This window comes from Euleptes europaea, chromosome 18 (genome assembly GCF_029931775.1).
Source record: "Euleptes europaea isolate rEulEur1 chromosome 18, rEulEur1.hap1, whole genome shotgun sequence".
Classification (NCBI taxonomy): Eukaryota; Metazoa; Chordata; class Lepidosauria; order Squamata; family Sphaerodactylidae; genus Euleptes; species Euleptes europaea.
Window position 1 is genome coordinate 32464339 of NC_079329.1, and position 16949 is coordinate 32481287.

The following is a 16949-nucleotide window of genomic DNA, read 5'->3' on the forward strand; positions in this document are numbered from 1 at the left end:
CTCGACCGAGCCAAGCGCAAATACAAAGCGCAAGCTGATAAGCATCGTTCCCCCGGGGGCGAACTGCGAGTGGGTAAATTGGTCTATCTTTCCACCAAAAACCTACGTTCCACCCGTCCGTGCCTTAAACTCAATGCTAAATTCATTGGCCCTTTCCCAATCACACGGGTCATAAATCCTGTCACGGTGGAATTAGCTCTCCCGAAAACTCTGAGGCGTGTGCATCCCGTTTTCCACATTAGCCTCCTGAAACCCCATACGGCCTCTCCACAATGGCATCCCGATCCGCCCCCCGAACAGCCCATTATGGTGGGGGGGGAAGAGCACTTCGAAGTCTCCAAAATCCTTGACTCCCGTGTTCACCATGGCAACCTACAGTACTTGGTCCGTTGGAAGCACTTCCCCCCTGCCTACGACGAGTGGGTTCGTGCACGAGATGTCTCCGCCCCCAAACTAATTGATGCCTTTCACACTGCCTACCCGAACAGACCATCCCCCTTGCCGACTGGGAGGGGGCCTTAAGGGGAGCAGGATGTCAGGCTGCTATCTCGGTTTCAGTATTGTTTCTGTGTCGGTACTGTACTGTCTAGCCTCAAGGCCGACCACACATACCAAGGCCTGGGAATACTGCTCCTGGGAAAGTTGCTGATGTTGTATAATCTCCCGCCATTTACTGCCTTATATTATCGTTCGGCTAGTAAGACTCTCATAGCTGCCATAGTTCCCTGTATGCACTGTATTGCCTTTTTGACCAGTAAAAGCCATCTGCTTGGATTCTATACGACTCTGTGGTGATTTCTGGTTCGAAGGGTCAGGAGCTTACAGAAGACCACATGGGATTTCCTGTAGCACTGGAAAACCAGTAACAGCACAGTAGATAGGGTTACTAACACTGAGGGGGTAAGGTATTTAAAGAAATTATACCCAGTTTCAGTTTTTTGTAGCATCTTCATATTGAGGGTGTGTAAGCAACCTTATTTGGATTTCTCTGTAGAAGTGAGTGGATATCCCCACTTTCCACTGGTTGAAATTACTTGTCTTCTATTCTTTCTTAATTCCAGTTTCTCTAGAACAACTGAAAGGAATACTGGCATTTGAATGCACACAGCCTGTCAAAGCTTGTATCTCACGGGGGTCTTTCTCTACCTTCATTTCATTTCCATCTTTTTCTTCTCCCACACTTTATTGAAAAGGAAAGGAGGGGGGCCTCCTTTGATCAGCAAAAGTCTATGCTAGGAATCATGGGATCTGAATAAACAAAAGCCATGTGTGACAGGAAACAACCCATTGTTTCCAAGGGACAGTGTGAGAGTGTATATGCAATCTAACTTGAATTAACCAAAATTATACCTGAATTTTGTTGTTTTGAGATGGCTCAGGGACATTTTTTAACGATGTCATGTTACAGCTGACTTATGGTGACCCCATAGGGTATTTAAGGCAAGAGACTTCGAAGGTGGTTTGCCATTGCCTGCCTCCGAGCCACCCTGTTATTCCTTGGAGGTCTCCCATCCAAATACTAGCCAAGGTCAGTGTGCGACTGGCCCAAAGATATCTTTCAAGCTTCCATGGTGCAACAAAAGGCTGTGAACCTGGTTTTCCCAGGTCCTAGTCCAACACCTTAACCACTACACCACAGTAACAGCCCATTCCTGACCTCTGAGGATGAAAGAAGAAGAAGAAGAGTTGGTTTTTATATGCTGACTTTTTCTACCATTTAAGGGAGACTCAAACCGGCTTACAATTACCTTCCCTTCCCCTCCCCACAACAGACACCCTGTGAGGTAGGTGAAACTGAGAGAATGTGACTTGCCCAAGGTCACCCATCTGGCTTCATGTGGAGGAGTGGGGAAACAAATCCAGTTCACCAGATTAGCCTCCACCGCTCATGTGGAGGAGTGGGGAATTAAACCTGGTTCTCCATATCAGACTCCATCGTTCCAAACCACTGCTTTTAACCGCTACACCACGCTGGCTCAGGAGGCCAGGAAGGGGCTGCGCCGGTGTAGAGCCCCCCCCCACGCCAGCACCCAGGCTACTTACGCCTCTGTGAGGGGCCCCAACACTGGCGAGGAGGCCCGGATGCTGGTGTTCCGGTGCTGCAGTGGCAGCACCACCCAGGGACACTGGCTGGGACTTCCACCAGCATCCCACTGGCATAAATCCCAAAGCCAGCCTTCCAGGGGGCGTCCCGACATCCTGGGTGCATTCCTGGGGCATGCCAGGGGGTGGAGCTGCCTGTAGGCAGCTTCCTGTCCCTTTTCGGCCCGGAACGCAGGTGTCGAGAAAGGCGTTGCTGCAACTGCTTTTTAGCAGGTGCAGCATCACTATTGTTTAAGGAGCAAAAAGGCCCTTTAAAAAAAAAAGCCTTTAAAAGACTTTTTAAAAACCTTTTGGCAGCCATGAAATGGCTTTGGAGGTGCCACGGCCATGCCATCCCAAGCTCAGGAGATGGCTGTAGGGCTCCCAAATTGGAACCTGTGGGCACCATGGCTCCTGCCAACTCCTTTTCTGGCACCCACTAACTGTTTCTAGAAACTGGCTGGAGCCATTTTTCAGAATAACCAAGGTGCCCACACGTTCAAAAGGTTGGGAACTCCTGAATAAGACATATGCAAAGAACTAACAAACATGTTTTCTTCTGGCTTTCTGCTACAAATGAGGCCCCATGCAACACAATGATCTGGACCATTGACTTAAATACTGTAATTATTCCAAATTACTAAATGCCCATTCAGTGTGGTGCCAGATCCGGTAGGCATATTCCACAGTCACTTCCACAATCAACAAAGGTTTGAAATTGTATATAAAATATCCCTCTTCCACTCAATTCTTTGGTGATGGACTGGGAATAGATCTGAGTGTAACCGTGTAATCTTTGCCAATTATTCCTTATTAAAATATTGGAAAGTCATTGAATATGATCAGTTGGTAACTGGGTTGAAGCTGGATGATAACAACTGGACATGCTGCATTCAGATTCACCAGAGATGACAAAGATATTCCATATGCTCTTCATTTTCAAGCTGCAGTTACTTGCAAGTATAAGCCACACACCTCGTGTCTTGTGTACCATGACAGACCCTGCCCAGGTGACTTATGGCTATTATCAATTTGGGGACCAAATCATTGGAGCCATGGGTTCATTTCTTGGTGGCCTATTTAATGAAATATCTTTCAGGCATTATCCCAAAATGAAACTTGAAGGAGATATGTAAGATAAAACTTTCTTTTTTCTTTAATAATATAAACAATGTCAAGCCATAGCCTTTAACATAGCTTATACAAGTCTTATTTCAGGATGTAATGACTATTATTAGTCTTATTAAAAATTGTTCATGCCCTTTCTAAATTGGGCTTTTCTTACTCCTGTTGTCCATTGTGTCTTCCACAAATTCTTTCAATCATACCTCATTATCTCCTGTTATGAGCACTTTCTGCCTCACCCATTATGATGCTCCAGTGGTGTACCAACTTATGCATCTTGTGTTAGATTCAATAAAACATCAGACTACCCCCCAATAAAACATTAGAGTACAACCCCCCTGTTTTACTACAACACTTTATTTTGTTTATATCCTTAGTCAAATCTTGGAGCATATACAATGATTTATTTATTTTTAAGGTAAAGTAAATCTCCATCCAGAGATGAAGGATGGAGAACCTTCAAGGCCAGCTGCCTGGAGACTGACACCCGAATGCAAGTTGAATATATGAGACACTGTTCCTACTGGTCCCCTTCCCTGAACTCATTTTTCTACTCAGAGCTCAGTTTTACTTGAAAATTTGCAGAATGCTCTAAAGAAACATCATATCTTCTGAGAGAATGTTGGAAACAACAAATAAGAAGTACAACAACCTATATATTAAGATGATCAAAAGTCTACAAGGAACTGTAGACTTTTAAAAAGATTTTTAAAGAACTCTTTCATATACATATAAGTTTGAAGAACTGTAAACTTATATCCTAATATATGTGTAGTCATGAGCACAGCGGGAATGCTCTTAAAATGTATCATGAGTGCTGAATGTGTGTGTCATACATAATATGATTCTTCCTTTAGTACTGTACCAAAGTTCTACAGACATGTTCTGTCTTTGATATTTGCTGTGAAGGAGATAAATGAGAACCCCAACATCCTACCAAATGTCAGTCTCGGCTTCCACGTGTATGACAGTTACACGAATATAAGGATGACTTCTCTGAATACCCTGAAACTTCTATCCTGTCAAAATAGGATTGTCTCCAATTTCAAATGTGACAAGTCAAAGAATCTGATTGCTGTCATTGGTGGTCTTACCTATGAAATATCCCTTCAAATGGCTAGTATCTTAGGAATCTACAAGATACCTCAGGTAAAAAGACTGGCATAGCCCAGGCAGCATTTCAAGTCTTATATCATTATAGTGTATTCCGAATTGTGCTATTGACTGTGGATCAAGAAATCCAAAGAATGGAGCCAGGGACCAGTTGTGGGGAGGGGGGGCAGGTGCTTTCTTTACAAATCTGAAGTCCAAGGATTGCAGAAAAATCAGAAATCAAAAAAGCAAAAAGCAGGATTAAAAGTCGCCAATTAATTTAAAAACCTGTAGTGTAATGAAAAGAATGTTCTGTGAGCTCCCACTGGTTATCTTGGTGGTTGCTATAAAACCACAGTCATAGTGTTGAGCTTTCCAAGTCTTGGTTTCTGTAAAGGAGAGTGAAGTTGGACTACATAGACAAGTCAGTCCTGGAAAATGTCCTGCTCCTTTTATGTCCATTTATGGAATAGGACTTGCTGGAGTTAGGCACAGTGGTGTTTTGCAATCCACACAACTAGCCCAGGTGAAGGGTCCATGTGAAACTTTTCAAACTAGTGTTGACTGCCAAGAGAGGGCACCAGCCCTTTCAGGTCCCCCACTTTAATAACGAGAATTTGACTATGTCCTCTGGCCTTCATTTCTGTTCTGAGAAGAGCAAACAATAAAAAGTCTGAACATGTAATATGAGTGATGGAGGTGCCAAATCTTGCTCATTTCTCCAGCAAATATCCTTGCTTCAGAGTATGTTTACACCCCAATCATATTGTTTATATGTGACAGGGTCATTTTATTATTTATTTATTATTTATTTTTAACTTTACAATATTTCAGGCAGAAGCTCTCCTTTTCAAATGAACATGTTGCTTAAAAATATTTTCTTGCTTGCACACATCATGCAGTGAGGATCCTTGTGATGTGGTGGCAGCCGGTAGGCAATGTCTTTCTAGAGTTGCACAGCCAATCAGATCCCCAAGGGTCAATCAGAAGCCTTGCTGGGCAAAAACTCCATCTGGCTTAACCCACTTTCCTAAACCACTTGGCAGGCATCAGGAGTGGTGTCAGTGGGCTCCATGGCATCCATGGGTACCATGTTGGAGACCTCTGGTTTACAAGTTCAATTGTTTGGGAAGGAATGCCACTGATACAAGCCCATTTTTTCACCACATTCTTTCAAATACTTTTGATAGTAAAAATATCCTTGTTTACATTGGATTTTCCCACCAGCTTTTGGGAAGTGAGAATTCCAGTACAGCATAATGTCTCCGATGTGTTGTGACAATGTATTCTATTTTGTTTAGATTGCTTACTGTGTATTCACTCTGGTAACGAATGTTAAAACCCAGTTCTCTTCCTTCTACCGGATGGTCCCCAACGAAGAAGTGCAGTACACAGGGATGGTCCAGCTCCTTTTGCAGTTCCAGTGGACGTGGGTTGGGATCATGGCGGGAGACTATGATCTCGGAGATAGGTTTCTGCAGACCTTGGTACCTATGCTTTCCAAGAAAAACATCTGTATAGCCCATGTTATCAAAATACCAGATGTAACTTCTGTTGTAAGCATGATGGAAATATCGACAATCTGGAAACCTTTGTACAGTTCTATAATAAACTCCACAGTCAAAGCATTTATTGTAAATGCAGACCGTAAAACAATTTCATTTTTTAAATTGTTGCTATACATGAATTCGTTGTTATCAGGGATTCCGGAAACATCTGTAGCTAAGGTGTGGATTATGACAGCCCACTGGGAATTCTCTTCACTGTCACTTTATAGAGGTTTTGATATCAACGTCTTCCATGGGGCCTTATCTTTTGCCATACACTCAAATGAAATCCTGGAATTCCCTAAATTCCTTCAGTTCCTGCAACCTAATTCACCAAATGGAGACGGCTTTCTCAAAATCTTCTGGGAACAGGCATTCAACTGTGTGTTTGATAATTCCATTGAGACTCTAGAGAACAGTGATATCTGTACAGGGGAAGAGAAACTGGAGAGCCTCTCTGGAGCTTTCTTTGAAACAAGTATGACAGGCCTCAGCTACAGTATCTACAATGCAGTTTATGCCATAGCACATGCCTTACATAAGATTTATGTGTACCGGGAAAAATTGGGAGGAAAGGCAAACAGAGGAAGAGTGAGTCTTCCAAACCCTCAACACTGGCAGGTATTTTTTTTAACATCCCATGCAGTTTTCTTGACATGGCTATTGGGTTAATGTACAATAATATTCAGTTCATCAATACATTCAAGTCTGTGAAAACTGATGTTCCGAAAGGGGAATTAAGTTTTGTGTTTAAGCATATGACATATGTTTTTTCTATGATCAGGCTATAATAGTTTTGTAGTCCCAAGTATTCATTTTTCCCCTTGTGTATTAATTGATTGGAATTACAACTGATCTCCAGACTACAGAGCTCAGTTCCTCTGGTGAAAATGACTACTTTGGAGGGTTGACTGTATATAATTCATTTCCAGTGAGCTCCCTCCCCAAATCCTGACCACCCCAGGGATCATCTTCAAAGCTCCAGGAACATCCCAAGCCAGTATTGGCAAACCAAGATGACGAGGAGATTCAAATCTTATAGAGTGACTCTGATCTCAGGCCATCAGACTGCAATTATATCTGCAATTGGACTAGTGGCATGTGATGGCAGCAGGGAGACAGGAGAAAGGGGATTGTTTGGGACAAAAGCTGGAGAGAGATGAACTCCTTGTTGGGGTCTAGTGACTTGAGAGATACAGTACTTCAGGACAAACCAGTGACTCTTCCTGATAAATATTTACCTCACCACAGAGAGCTATTTTCTTAGAGTAGAAAATATACCTCATGGTACAAGAAGTTATTAACATGAGCTATTTTAGATTTGTTCAGATGTTTCTTTAAAAATCTTTAAAATTGTTCAGATGTTTCTTTAAAAGTTTATGTTAGTATTCAAATACCTTCGGCTCAATACAGTGTGTTAGTTGTTTCTAATAACTGGAATTTTGCTAGGGGGAGATATATAACCCAAATGCAATATGTGTATTTTTTAGTTTGAAAGGTAAGGATAGAATTATGTTTATTCTTACTTCTAAATATAGAGAGGAGAATGAAAACGACAGCGCTTACTTTTATCATTTAGCGAAATTAACGTTTTCCTCTTTCTCTTTAGATCCATCCTTTCCTGAGAAGTATCTCATTTAACAACAGTGCTGCGGATCTGGTGTCTTTTGATCAAAATGGTGAACTAGTAGCTGGATTGGATATTGTCAACTGGGTTACTTTCCCCAATCAGTCCTTTTTCAGAGTGAAAGTAGGCAGGATGGATCCACAGGCTTTACCAGGCAACGAGTTGAGTGTTAACGTGGAGGCCATCACCTGGCACTACACCTTTAATCAGGTGAGATTGAGATATCGGTTGTCAAATAGAAATGTAAATGGTCATTATCTGGCTCTTTACCGTGTGTTTTACTCGAAGCAATACAAAAAGGAAAGGGAGAATAAAATGGAGGCATGGCAGTACAATGCATAGAAACAGAGGAGAGACGTCCGGCATCCACAACTCCACAGCATGCTGTTTGTCTCTCCTCATCAGTGTGCTCTACTTTTCCTATGTTTAAAATAGATCTCCCTATAAACCTCTCACTTGAACATCCCAGGACAGGAGATAAATTTTCCTCATGTTTCAATTCATGTCATACCATGATAGCTCTGCATGTTACAAAGTAATATTTGATAAACTTTCTCCTAGCTGCTTGAATTTTCAGAGGACATTTCCCATCAGTGAGAGTTCAGCTCCAAAAGGTTAGAAAACAAACAAACAAAAAAACCTTCACACTCAAGATCTATTTACCATTGGCATCAATGTAAATTAATAAAAATAGGAAATGGAATTATTATATATATAACAATGCATGATTTTTTAAAAACCTGAAAATTATTTGTTTAAAGTTCCATTGTACTTCTCTGACCTTCAACTCAAGTGTGATGTAGTGGTTAAGAGCGGCAGACTCTAATCTGCTGAACCGGAGCTGTTTCCCCACTCCTCCACACGAATCCTGTTGGGTGACCTTAAGAACGCAATATGGGAGGGACTTCATTGCCAGAGAGTTCAATTGCCAAAGTGGCCATTTTCTCCAGGGGAACTGATCTCTGTCCCCCGGAGATCATAAGAACATAAGGAAAGCCCTGCTGGATAAGACCAAGGCCCATCAAGTCAAGCAGTCTCTTCACACAGTAGCCAACCAGGAACCTCTAGGAAACCCACAAACAAGGCAACTGCAGCAGCACTACCAACTAGTATCCATGAATACCCCTCTCCTTCATGAATATGTCCACTCCCCTCTTAAAACCTTCCATGTTGGCAACCATCACCACATTCTGGGCAGGGTGTTCCACAATTTAACTATGTGTTGTGTGAAGAAATACTTCCTTTTATCTGTTTTGAATCTCCACCCTCCAGCTTCAGCAGATGACCCTACGATCCAGTATTATGAGAGAGGGAGAAAAGCTTTTCCCAGTCCACCGTCTCCATATCATACATCATTTTATAGACCTCTATCATGTCTCCCCTTTAATACCTTCTTTCCAAGCTTAACAGCCCTAAGCGTTTCAGCTGCTCCTCATAGGGCAGTAGCTCTAGCCCCCTGATTATTTTGCTTGCTCCTTTCTGCACTTTCTCAAGCTCCGCGAAATCCTTTTGTAGGTGTGGTGACCAGAACTGTACACAGTATTCCAAGTGTGGTCTCACCATAGATTTGTACAAGGGCAGCAGTTTTATTCTCTATTCCTCGTCTAATTTGGCCAGCATGGAATTTGCCTTTTTCACAGCAGTCACACACTGGGTTACATCTTCATTGAGCGATCCACTACCACCTCAAGATCCTTTCTTGGTCTGTCGCTGTCAGCACAGCTTCCATCAGTGTATGTGTGAAGTTGGGATTTTTTGCCTCAATATGCACCACTTTACACTTGCTCACATTAAATCTTATTTGCCATTTTAATGCCCACTTGTCCAGTTTGTAGAGATCCTTTTGGAGCTCTTCAATTTTGTTTTAACCAGCCTAAATAATTTGGTGTCACCTGCAAACCTGGCCACCTCAGTGTTCACCCCCAACTCCATGGCATTGATGAACAGTTTGAAAATCACCGGTCCCAACACAGATCCCTGAGGGACCCCACTGTTCACATCCCTGAATTGGGAAAACTGACCATTGATTCCTACTCTCTGCTTCCTATTTTTCAGCCAGCTCTCAATGCATAAGAGTACTTGTCCTCTTATCCCGTGACTATGAAGTTTGCTTAGCAGTCTTTGGTGGGGGACTTTGTCAAAAGCCTTTTGGAAATCCAAATACACAATGTCCACAGGCTCATTCCTGTCCACATGCTTATTGACACATACACTTTCAAAAAAAAACTCTACAAGGTTAGTGAGACAGGACATTCCTTTACAGAAACCATGTTAGGTTTTTCTTCAGCAGGGCTTGACCTTCTATATGCTTGACAATTCTATCTTGGGCTAGTCATAGTTCTCTCTGAACTCTCTGTCCCACCTACATCACAAGGTGTCTATTTTGGGTAGAGGAAGGGAAGGCAATTGTTAGCTGGTTTGAGGCTCATTAAAAGTATAGAAATGTAGAGTAAAAAAACCAAATCTTCTCCTGGCCCTGAAGAGAAGCAATACTTGTAAACTTTTCATCAAGGAGTAATGCATTTTCTCCTAATTTTATGACTAGGTGATGCCCCTTGCTGTGTGTAATGACAACTGCCACCCAGGCTACTACAAACAGAAGAAAGAGGGGGAGCAATTCTGTTGCTACAATTGTGTTCCATGTCCAGAAGGGAAGATTTCTGACCAGAAGGGTAGGAGACATCAAGCAACCTCTCACAAAATATTGTGTGACATTTTTCATCATTCTTGCTTTACTACCACTTGAGTTCTTCAAAAGTACTTGGGATTCCAAAAGCCCACTTTATTTATTTATTTTGCGACTTATAGCCGGTTCTCCCCGGCTGAGGCCAGGCTCAGGGCAGGTAATATCATTTAAAATACATTGATAATAGTAAACAATAAAATTAAGAATAAATTGTATGTTTTAAAACAGTAAAATCCCTATTAAAATAACCCTCAAGTTCAGTTTCAGACACCTTTATTGGCATGATAAAATAACCCTCAAATGCAGAACTCTAGTCTCGAAACTCAAGATGGTGCCAAATTATATTGCCCGAGACAAGCGGCAGGTTGACCTCTCAAGTTGACATACAACGTAACATAAAAAGGAGGGGGTAAAGGTAGGCCGGCCAGCAAAGATGATACCCGTGGCTGCCCTCAACTATAGGCCTGGCAAAATAGCTCTGTCTTGCAGGCCCTGCGGAACTCTTTAGGTCACCAGACAGAGCATTCCACCTGGCCGGAGCCAGGGACCCTGGCTTTCATCGAGGACAGCCGCACACTCTTAGGGCCAGGGACCACCAGTAGATTATGATCAGATGACCATAAAGATCTTCAGGGGGAATACCAGGAGAGGTGAACCTGAAGATACAAAGGTCCCAGGCCGTGTAAGGCCAAATCAACCCTGGCAATCAATGGGGTGACAGATGTCGCAGCCAGATTGCCCTCAAATTCCGTGTAAGGCTTTTAAGGTCAAAACCAGTACCTTTAACCTGATCCTATACTCTAACTGGAGCCAGTGTAGTTGGCAGAGCACTGGTTGTATATGCTCTCAGGCAAGACCCCTGTAAGGAGTCTCGCTGCTGCATTCTGTACCAGCTGGAGACACTGGGTCAGTTGCAAGGGCAGCCCTATGTAGAGCGAGTTACAGTAGACTAGCCTAGAGGTGACCATTGCATGGATCACCATGGCTAGATAGAGATAGGGCACCAGCTGGAAAAAGGATAGGGCACAGATGGAGAAAAGCAACCTTAATCATGGCTGTAACCTGGACCTCCATAGATAAGGAGGCATCCAGGATCACCCCCAGACTCTTGACGGTAGGTGCAAATGTTAGTTGCACACCATCAAGAACTGGGAGCTGGCACCCTGATCCCAAACCACCCCAACCTAGCCACAGGGCATTCACCTTTGCTGGGTTCAACTTCAATCGGCTTTTTCTCAGCCAACCAAGAAGTCCAAGGCATTAGTCAAAGCCAGTAAGAAGTCAGGATACCAGGAATCCAAAGGATAGCAGGGAAACAAGGCCGGTACACAAGGAGGTTGGTGACAAGTTGCTTGCACAATAGCCAAGCCTAACTGATGGCTTAAATCTCTTCCCCTGCTGCTGTAGCAGAGCCAGCTGATGCTGATGAGGCTGAGTTCACAGGTGGTGCTTCAGCCCTGCTCTTCCTCATCACTGCTACTGAGGAGGTTCCTCTGTAAAGCCTTCAGTCTAGCACTCTGCCGTCTCTGCTGCATTGCCAGACTGACCTGTTTTCTTCTCTGCTCTGGAGACACTGCAAGTTGCAAGGTGTCAGGTCCAACTGGAGACCTTGAGCTGGCAGGCTGCAGGCATGGTGACTGCAGTCATCTCCTGACTTTGGCTGATCCTCTATTCTGGCAGGCTGTAGGCCCTGTGGTTGTTCCTGTGGGACTTCTGCCTGAGGATGTCCCTCTGTCCTAGCTTCTATTTCCCCTTCGTCAGAGGAGGTCTCTGCAGGCTGACTCATGACACATTTAGAACAGTGTCTTCTTAGATGGGTAAAGGGTAATTCTATTGTTGGCCCAGAGCAAATCGGCTTCTCCAAAAATAAATCAACTCTGGATCATTGTTTGATCCTTGCTTCACTTGCAGAAAAATGTATGAAACTAGGCAAGAAGAAACTTTTTGTCGCCTTTATTGATTTAAAAAGCGCCTTTGAGTCAATTACTAGAGATAAACTTTGGACTAAGCTGATTAAATTGGGAATTGATCAACGTCTTTTATTCCTTTTAAAAAAATTACACACATCCACAACAAGCCAAGTAAAGTATTCCTCAAATGGCGGACTTACTGGGAAAATTCCATCTAATAAAGGAGTGAAGCAAGGATGTATCCTTGCCCCCCTTCTCTTTAATTTATATCTCTCAGATTTGGCTTGTGTTTTGGAACCTATCAATGGTCACCCACCAAAATTAGGAGGCAAAGCAGCGCCTATCCTTCTATATGCCGATGACACCGCAATTTTATCTTTTTCTAAAATTGGACTCCAACGTTATCTAGGGGCCTTTGAGAAATATTGCCATCTAAACCTCCTTAAAATTAATTATTCTAAGACCAATGTCTTAGTTTTCTCAAAGAATTGGTCGCCCTCTAGTTGGCATATTGGTAAGGTCAAAATTCAACAGGTAAAGAGTTATAAATATCTGGCTTTTACCTTTAATCTCAAATGGGCAATACATAGAAATAGGACTGCCAAATTAGGGAGAATTTCTTCAAATCAATTAAAGTCTTTCTTTTTTTCTGAGGGCATTCAATTTGTTCCCGCTGCAGTCAAAGTATTCAACTCAAAAATTTTATCTCAGACTTTGTATGGTATTCCTATTTGAATCAATGCTTTTTATCGTGAATTAGAATCTGTACAAGCAAATTTTTTTAGACAAATCTTGGGTTTCCCTAATTGTGCTTCTTGCCATGCAAACTGCTCTGAACTAGGCCAAAATTTGATTGAAACCAAGGCTTGGTTATTAACTGTTCGATATTGGCTCAAATTGTACTTTAGAACTGAGCATGGCTCCCTCTTACCACTTTTGTTAAAAGAAATTCACCATATCTCCTGGGACCATACAATTTTAACCAAAATAAGATCCATTGGTGTTTGTTTGGAGGATTTGGTTCTAACTACTGAAGCCCACATTTTTAAAGTTATTAAATAATGTTTCTTAGATGTGGAGATTCAAAAAATGCATCCAATCCAACCTTATGTTTGCTCTTCTGCAATGTTGGGTCTTAAGAATAATTTTGGCAGTACTCCCCATTATTTTTATAATCTGGATATCCCTATCCTTCGTAGAGTAGTCTCTCTTGCTAGAGTTAATGCTTTTCCATCAAGGATGCTTCGTGGAAGGTACCATCAAATTCCAAAACAGGATTGGATTTGTCCTTGTGGTCCCAACTCCCTAGATACAATTGAACATAAAATGTTTGATTGTTCTTTATATGAAACATCCCGTGGGAAATGGTTAAAAACCTGGTTATAATCTCGTCTAATAAAATAAAATGTCAATTTTTATTGAATGATTCCATTCAATAATTACTGATTATTGAATTACTGAGATTACTGAGGATGTTGCCAATTTTTTAGCAGATGTGCTGAGAGTGCAAAATCTTGGAAGTCCTGATCTTTGATCATATTGTTCCTTATTTTATCTACTTTTAAATTATTGTTATTATGTTTTATGATCCCATTCTTTTGTAATAATTGTTATGCCATTAAAGGTCTAAGATGATGATGATGATGAACAGGCATAATAGAGCATTTTAAAGAGAACTATGCCTTGTGTACATACAAACTGCCCACATGGTGGCCAATGGAGCTATATCTACAGATTTTCTTTTTTAACTTAGACTAGAGATAGGGTTGCCAGGTCCCCCCTTGCCACCAGCGGGAGCTTTGTTGTTGTTGGGCTGGGGAGGTGATCAACACAATAACATCACTTCTGGAATAAAGGAGCAGGCCAGCTGAAGGGGCGGTGATTAAAGTCACTTCCAAGGTCAACCCAGAAGTGATGGGGATGCTCTAGCACATTCCTCTCCCCCCAAAAAAAGAATAAATGGTTTCCATATATATATTTTTGGAGGAATGTGCTAGAACATCGCCGTCACTTCCAAGTACCTCCGCTCCTCAGCTGGCTGGTAGGCAGAAGAAGGCCAGCTGAAGGGTAGGGACGATTAAGAAAGTGACGTTAATCACCCCCCCCCCCATATCCAGACAGGACCTGTCCTTGCTCTTCTGGCTCTATCAATTCCCTACCTCATGCCCTTTTAGAATGCCGCTTTTACGAGCAACTTCGATCACATTATATCTCCCCCCTTTTAACATACAACTCTAATGCCTCTGTGTCTGACATAATGCCTTTTCTACTAAGCGATAGGGATCCCAAGGCTACATTGTCAGTGGCAAGATTTGTTTCAGTCCTTATATCCCTCAAACACTAGATATATGCTGCTCAAGATCAATGGATCAAGGAGCTTCTAAGGGATAAAAGGTAAAGTAAAGGTTAATCACCCCTCCCCTTCAGCTGGCCTGCTTCTGCCCACCAACCAGCTGAGGAGAGGTGGACAGCCCTCTTAATTGGTGGGCAACTGCCAGCCATTACCTGGTGTCTGGCAACCCTAGCTATAGAAGGGAACCGTTATGACAACTCTGCAATTCGGTGGTATTAATTGAATTTGGCTTTACAACACATCAGGGTCAATATAAGTTGAACAGAAAGATAAAGAAAATGAACAATGGTGAACTCTATGAGTCTTCAAGGTAATGAAGGAGGGGGTCTTGGTGGAAGGACCACCATTTAGGCATCGATAGGCCCATTGATTACACTGCATTGTTTATAAAGTTGCTCCTAATGAAAAAGCTATTTTGGAAAGCCATTAGTATAAGTGATGAATTAAGAGCAAAGAGAAGCTATATTCATAGACTCATCTATCATGCTGGGGTGGAGTTACACTAAAATGGTGGGCAGCAGAAAATGTATAGTCCTATCCTAAACAGAGTTACAACCTAAGAAGTCAATGAAAGGAAACGAGAAGAGTGAAACTCTGCTTTTAATTGCAAGGATACTTTACTAAGTCTCAACTTGAAGTGTACATAAATAGAATTAGGGGAAGTTTAATTGAAATAGCTTAGAAAAGATGATAGTTCATGTACAAATGGGGTCTTCATCTGGTTCTCTAGGAGAAGTAATCAACTAGTTTAGTGTGGTGATTAAAACATGGGACTACAATCTGGTAGATGCAGATTCGAATCACCACTCTGCCATGGAAACTCACTGGATGACCTTGGGACATACACTCATCCTAATATACCTCACAGGGTTTTTGTGAGGATAAAATGGAGGGGGGGGAGAACAATCTGGGGCCCTTTGGGTCATCATTGGACAGAAAGGAGGGGTGTAAACAATGTAAATAAATAAACTGGAATACTGTTTCTTCATTTGGCTATCTGGAAGTAGGGTTGCCAGGTCCCATTTTGCCACCGGTGGGAGGTTTTTGAGGCAAAGCCTGAGCAGGATAGGGTTTGGGGAGGGGAGGGACTTGAATGCCATAGAGTCCAATTGCCAAAGTTACCATTTTCTCCAGGTGAACTGGTCTCTATTGGCTGGAGATAAGTTGGAATAGCAGGACATCTTCAGCTAGTACCTGGAGGTTGGAAACCTTATCTGAGAGCATGAAAAACAATTGCATGATTGACATCTTTAAAAGTCATATGTTCTCTCTTTCAGATATGGATGACTGTTTCAAATGCCCAGAAGATCAGTATCCCAATATGAAGAGAGATCAATGCCTTCCAAAAGCTCTAAACTTCCTCTCTTTCTCAGAACCTTTAGGGATCACTTTGGTGTTCTTGGCACTGTCTTGTTCTCTGATGACGTCTTTGGTGCTGGGAATTTTCATAAAGAACCAGGACACTCCCATTGTCAAAGCCAACAATCGGGAGCTTAGTTATTCTCTACTAATTTCCCTTCTGCTCTGCTTTCTTTGCTCCCTGCTCTTCATTGGCAGGCCTCAGCCAGTGACCTGCTGCTTACGACAAATTGCTTTTGGCATCACCTTCTCAGTGGCCATTTCTTGCGTGTTGGCAAAAACAGTCACTGTGGTCCTGGCTTTCCTGGCCACCAATCCGGGGAGCAGGTTGAGGAAATGGACAGGGAAAAGACTCACAAACTCTATTCTTTGTTGCTCCCTCATTCAGGCCATAATTTGTGTCCTGTGGGTGTGTACTACTCCTCCATTCCCAGATCTTGACATGCGTTCTCTCTCTGCAGAAATCATAATAGAATGCAACGAAGGGTCGGTACTTATGTTTTATAGTGTTCTGGGATACCTGGGATTTCTGGCTATGGTCAGCTTCACTGTGGCTTTCCTAGCGAGGAAGTTGCCAGATTCTTTCAACGAAGCCAAGTTCATCACTTTCAGCATGCTGGTCTTTTGCAGTGTTTGGTTTTCCTTTGTTCCGTCTTATCTGAGTACAAAGGGGAAATATATGGTGGCCGTGGAGATCTTTGCCATTTTGGCCTCTGGTGTTGGGTTAATAGCTTTTATTTTTTCCCCCAAATGCTATATAATCATTGCGAAGCCTGCCTTGAACAGCAAGGGCCAACTTATGAAGAGAAATAAGTAGCCTTTTCCATGTTTTTGCCTGTTTATTATTATTCATTCCCCAAAATAGGATGTTGAACTATGAGCTTATTTCAGAAAATGTTTTTTGAAATAAATGCCAAAAGAGTAGTCAGGCTAATTTGTTCCACCTAAAAAACAAACAAGCAAGCAAGCAAGCAGTGGATTTGAAGTCACTAGACAAACTCACATCAACACATTTTAGTATCAGCTTCTTATACCAGAAGAATCTTCTGGTGTTTGGAGATCCACATCCTCGTTACCAGTTTGTTTCTCTCTACTCACACAACACTCACTTTCTTCAACTGTACTTTGTCTTGTATTATTACTGGTTTATGGATTATATCTCAGAAGA

At 42.3% G+C, this 16949-nt stretch overlaps 1 protein-coding gene across 1 annotated transcript; it reads left to right on the forward strand.

Annotated features, from left to right (window-relative positions):
• Positions 1-3137: 3137 nt before the first annotated feature.
• On the forward strand, positions 3138-16598 carry LOC130490862 (vomeronasal type-2 receptor 26-like). The gene is made up of 6 exons (XM_056864665.1): positions 3138-3214; positions 4065-4356; positions 5601-6437; positions 7456-7683; positions 10019-10145; positions 15700-16598. The coding sequence occupies exons 1-6, from the start codon at positions 3138-3140 to the stop codon at positions 16596-16598; spliced, it is 2460 nt and encodes an 819-aa protein (XP_056720643.1).
• Positions 16599-16949: the final 351 nt, after the last annotated feature.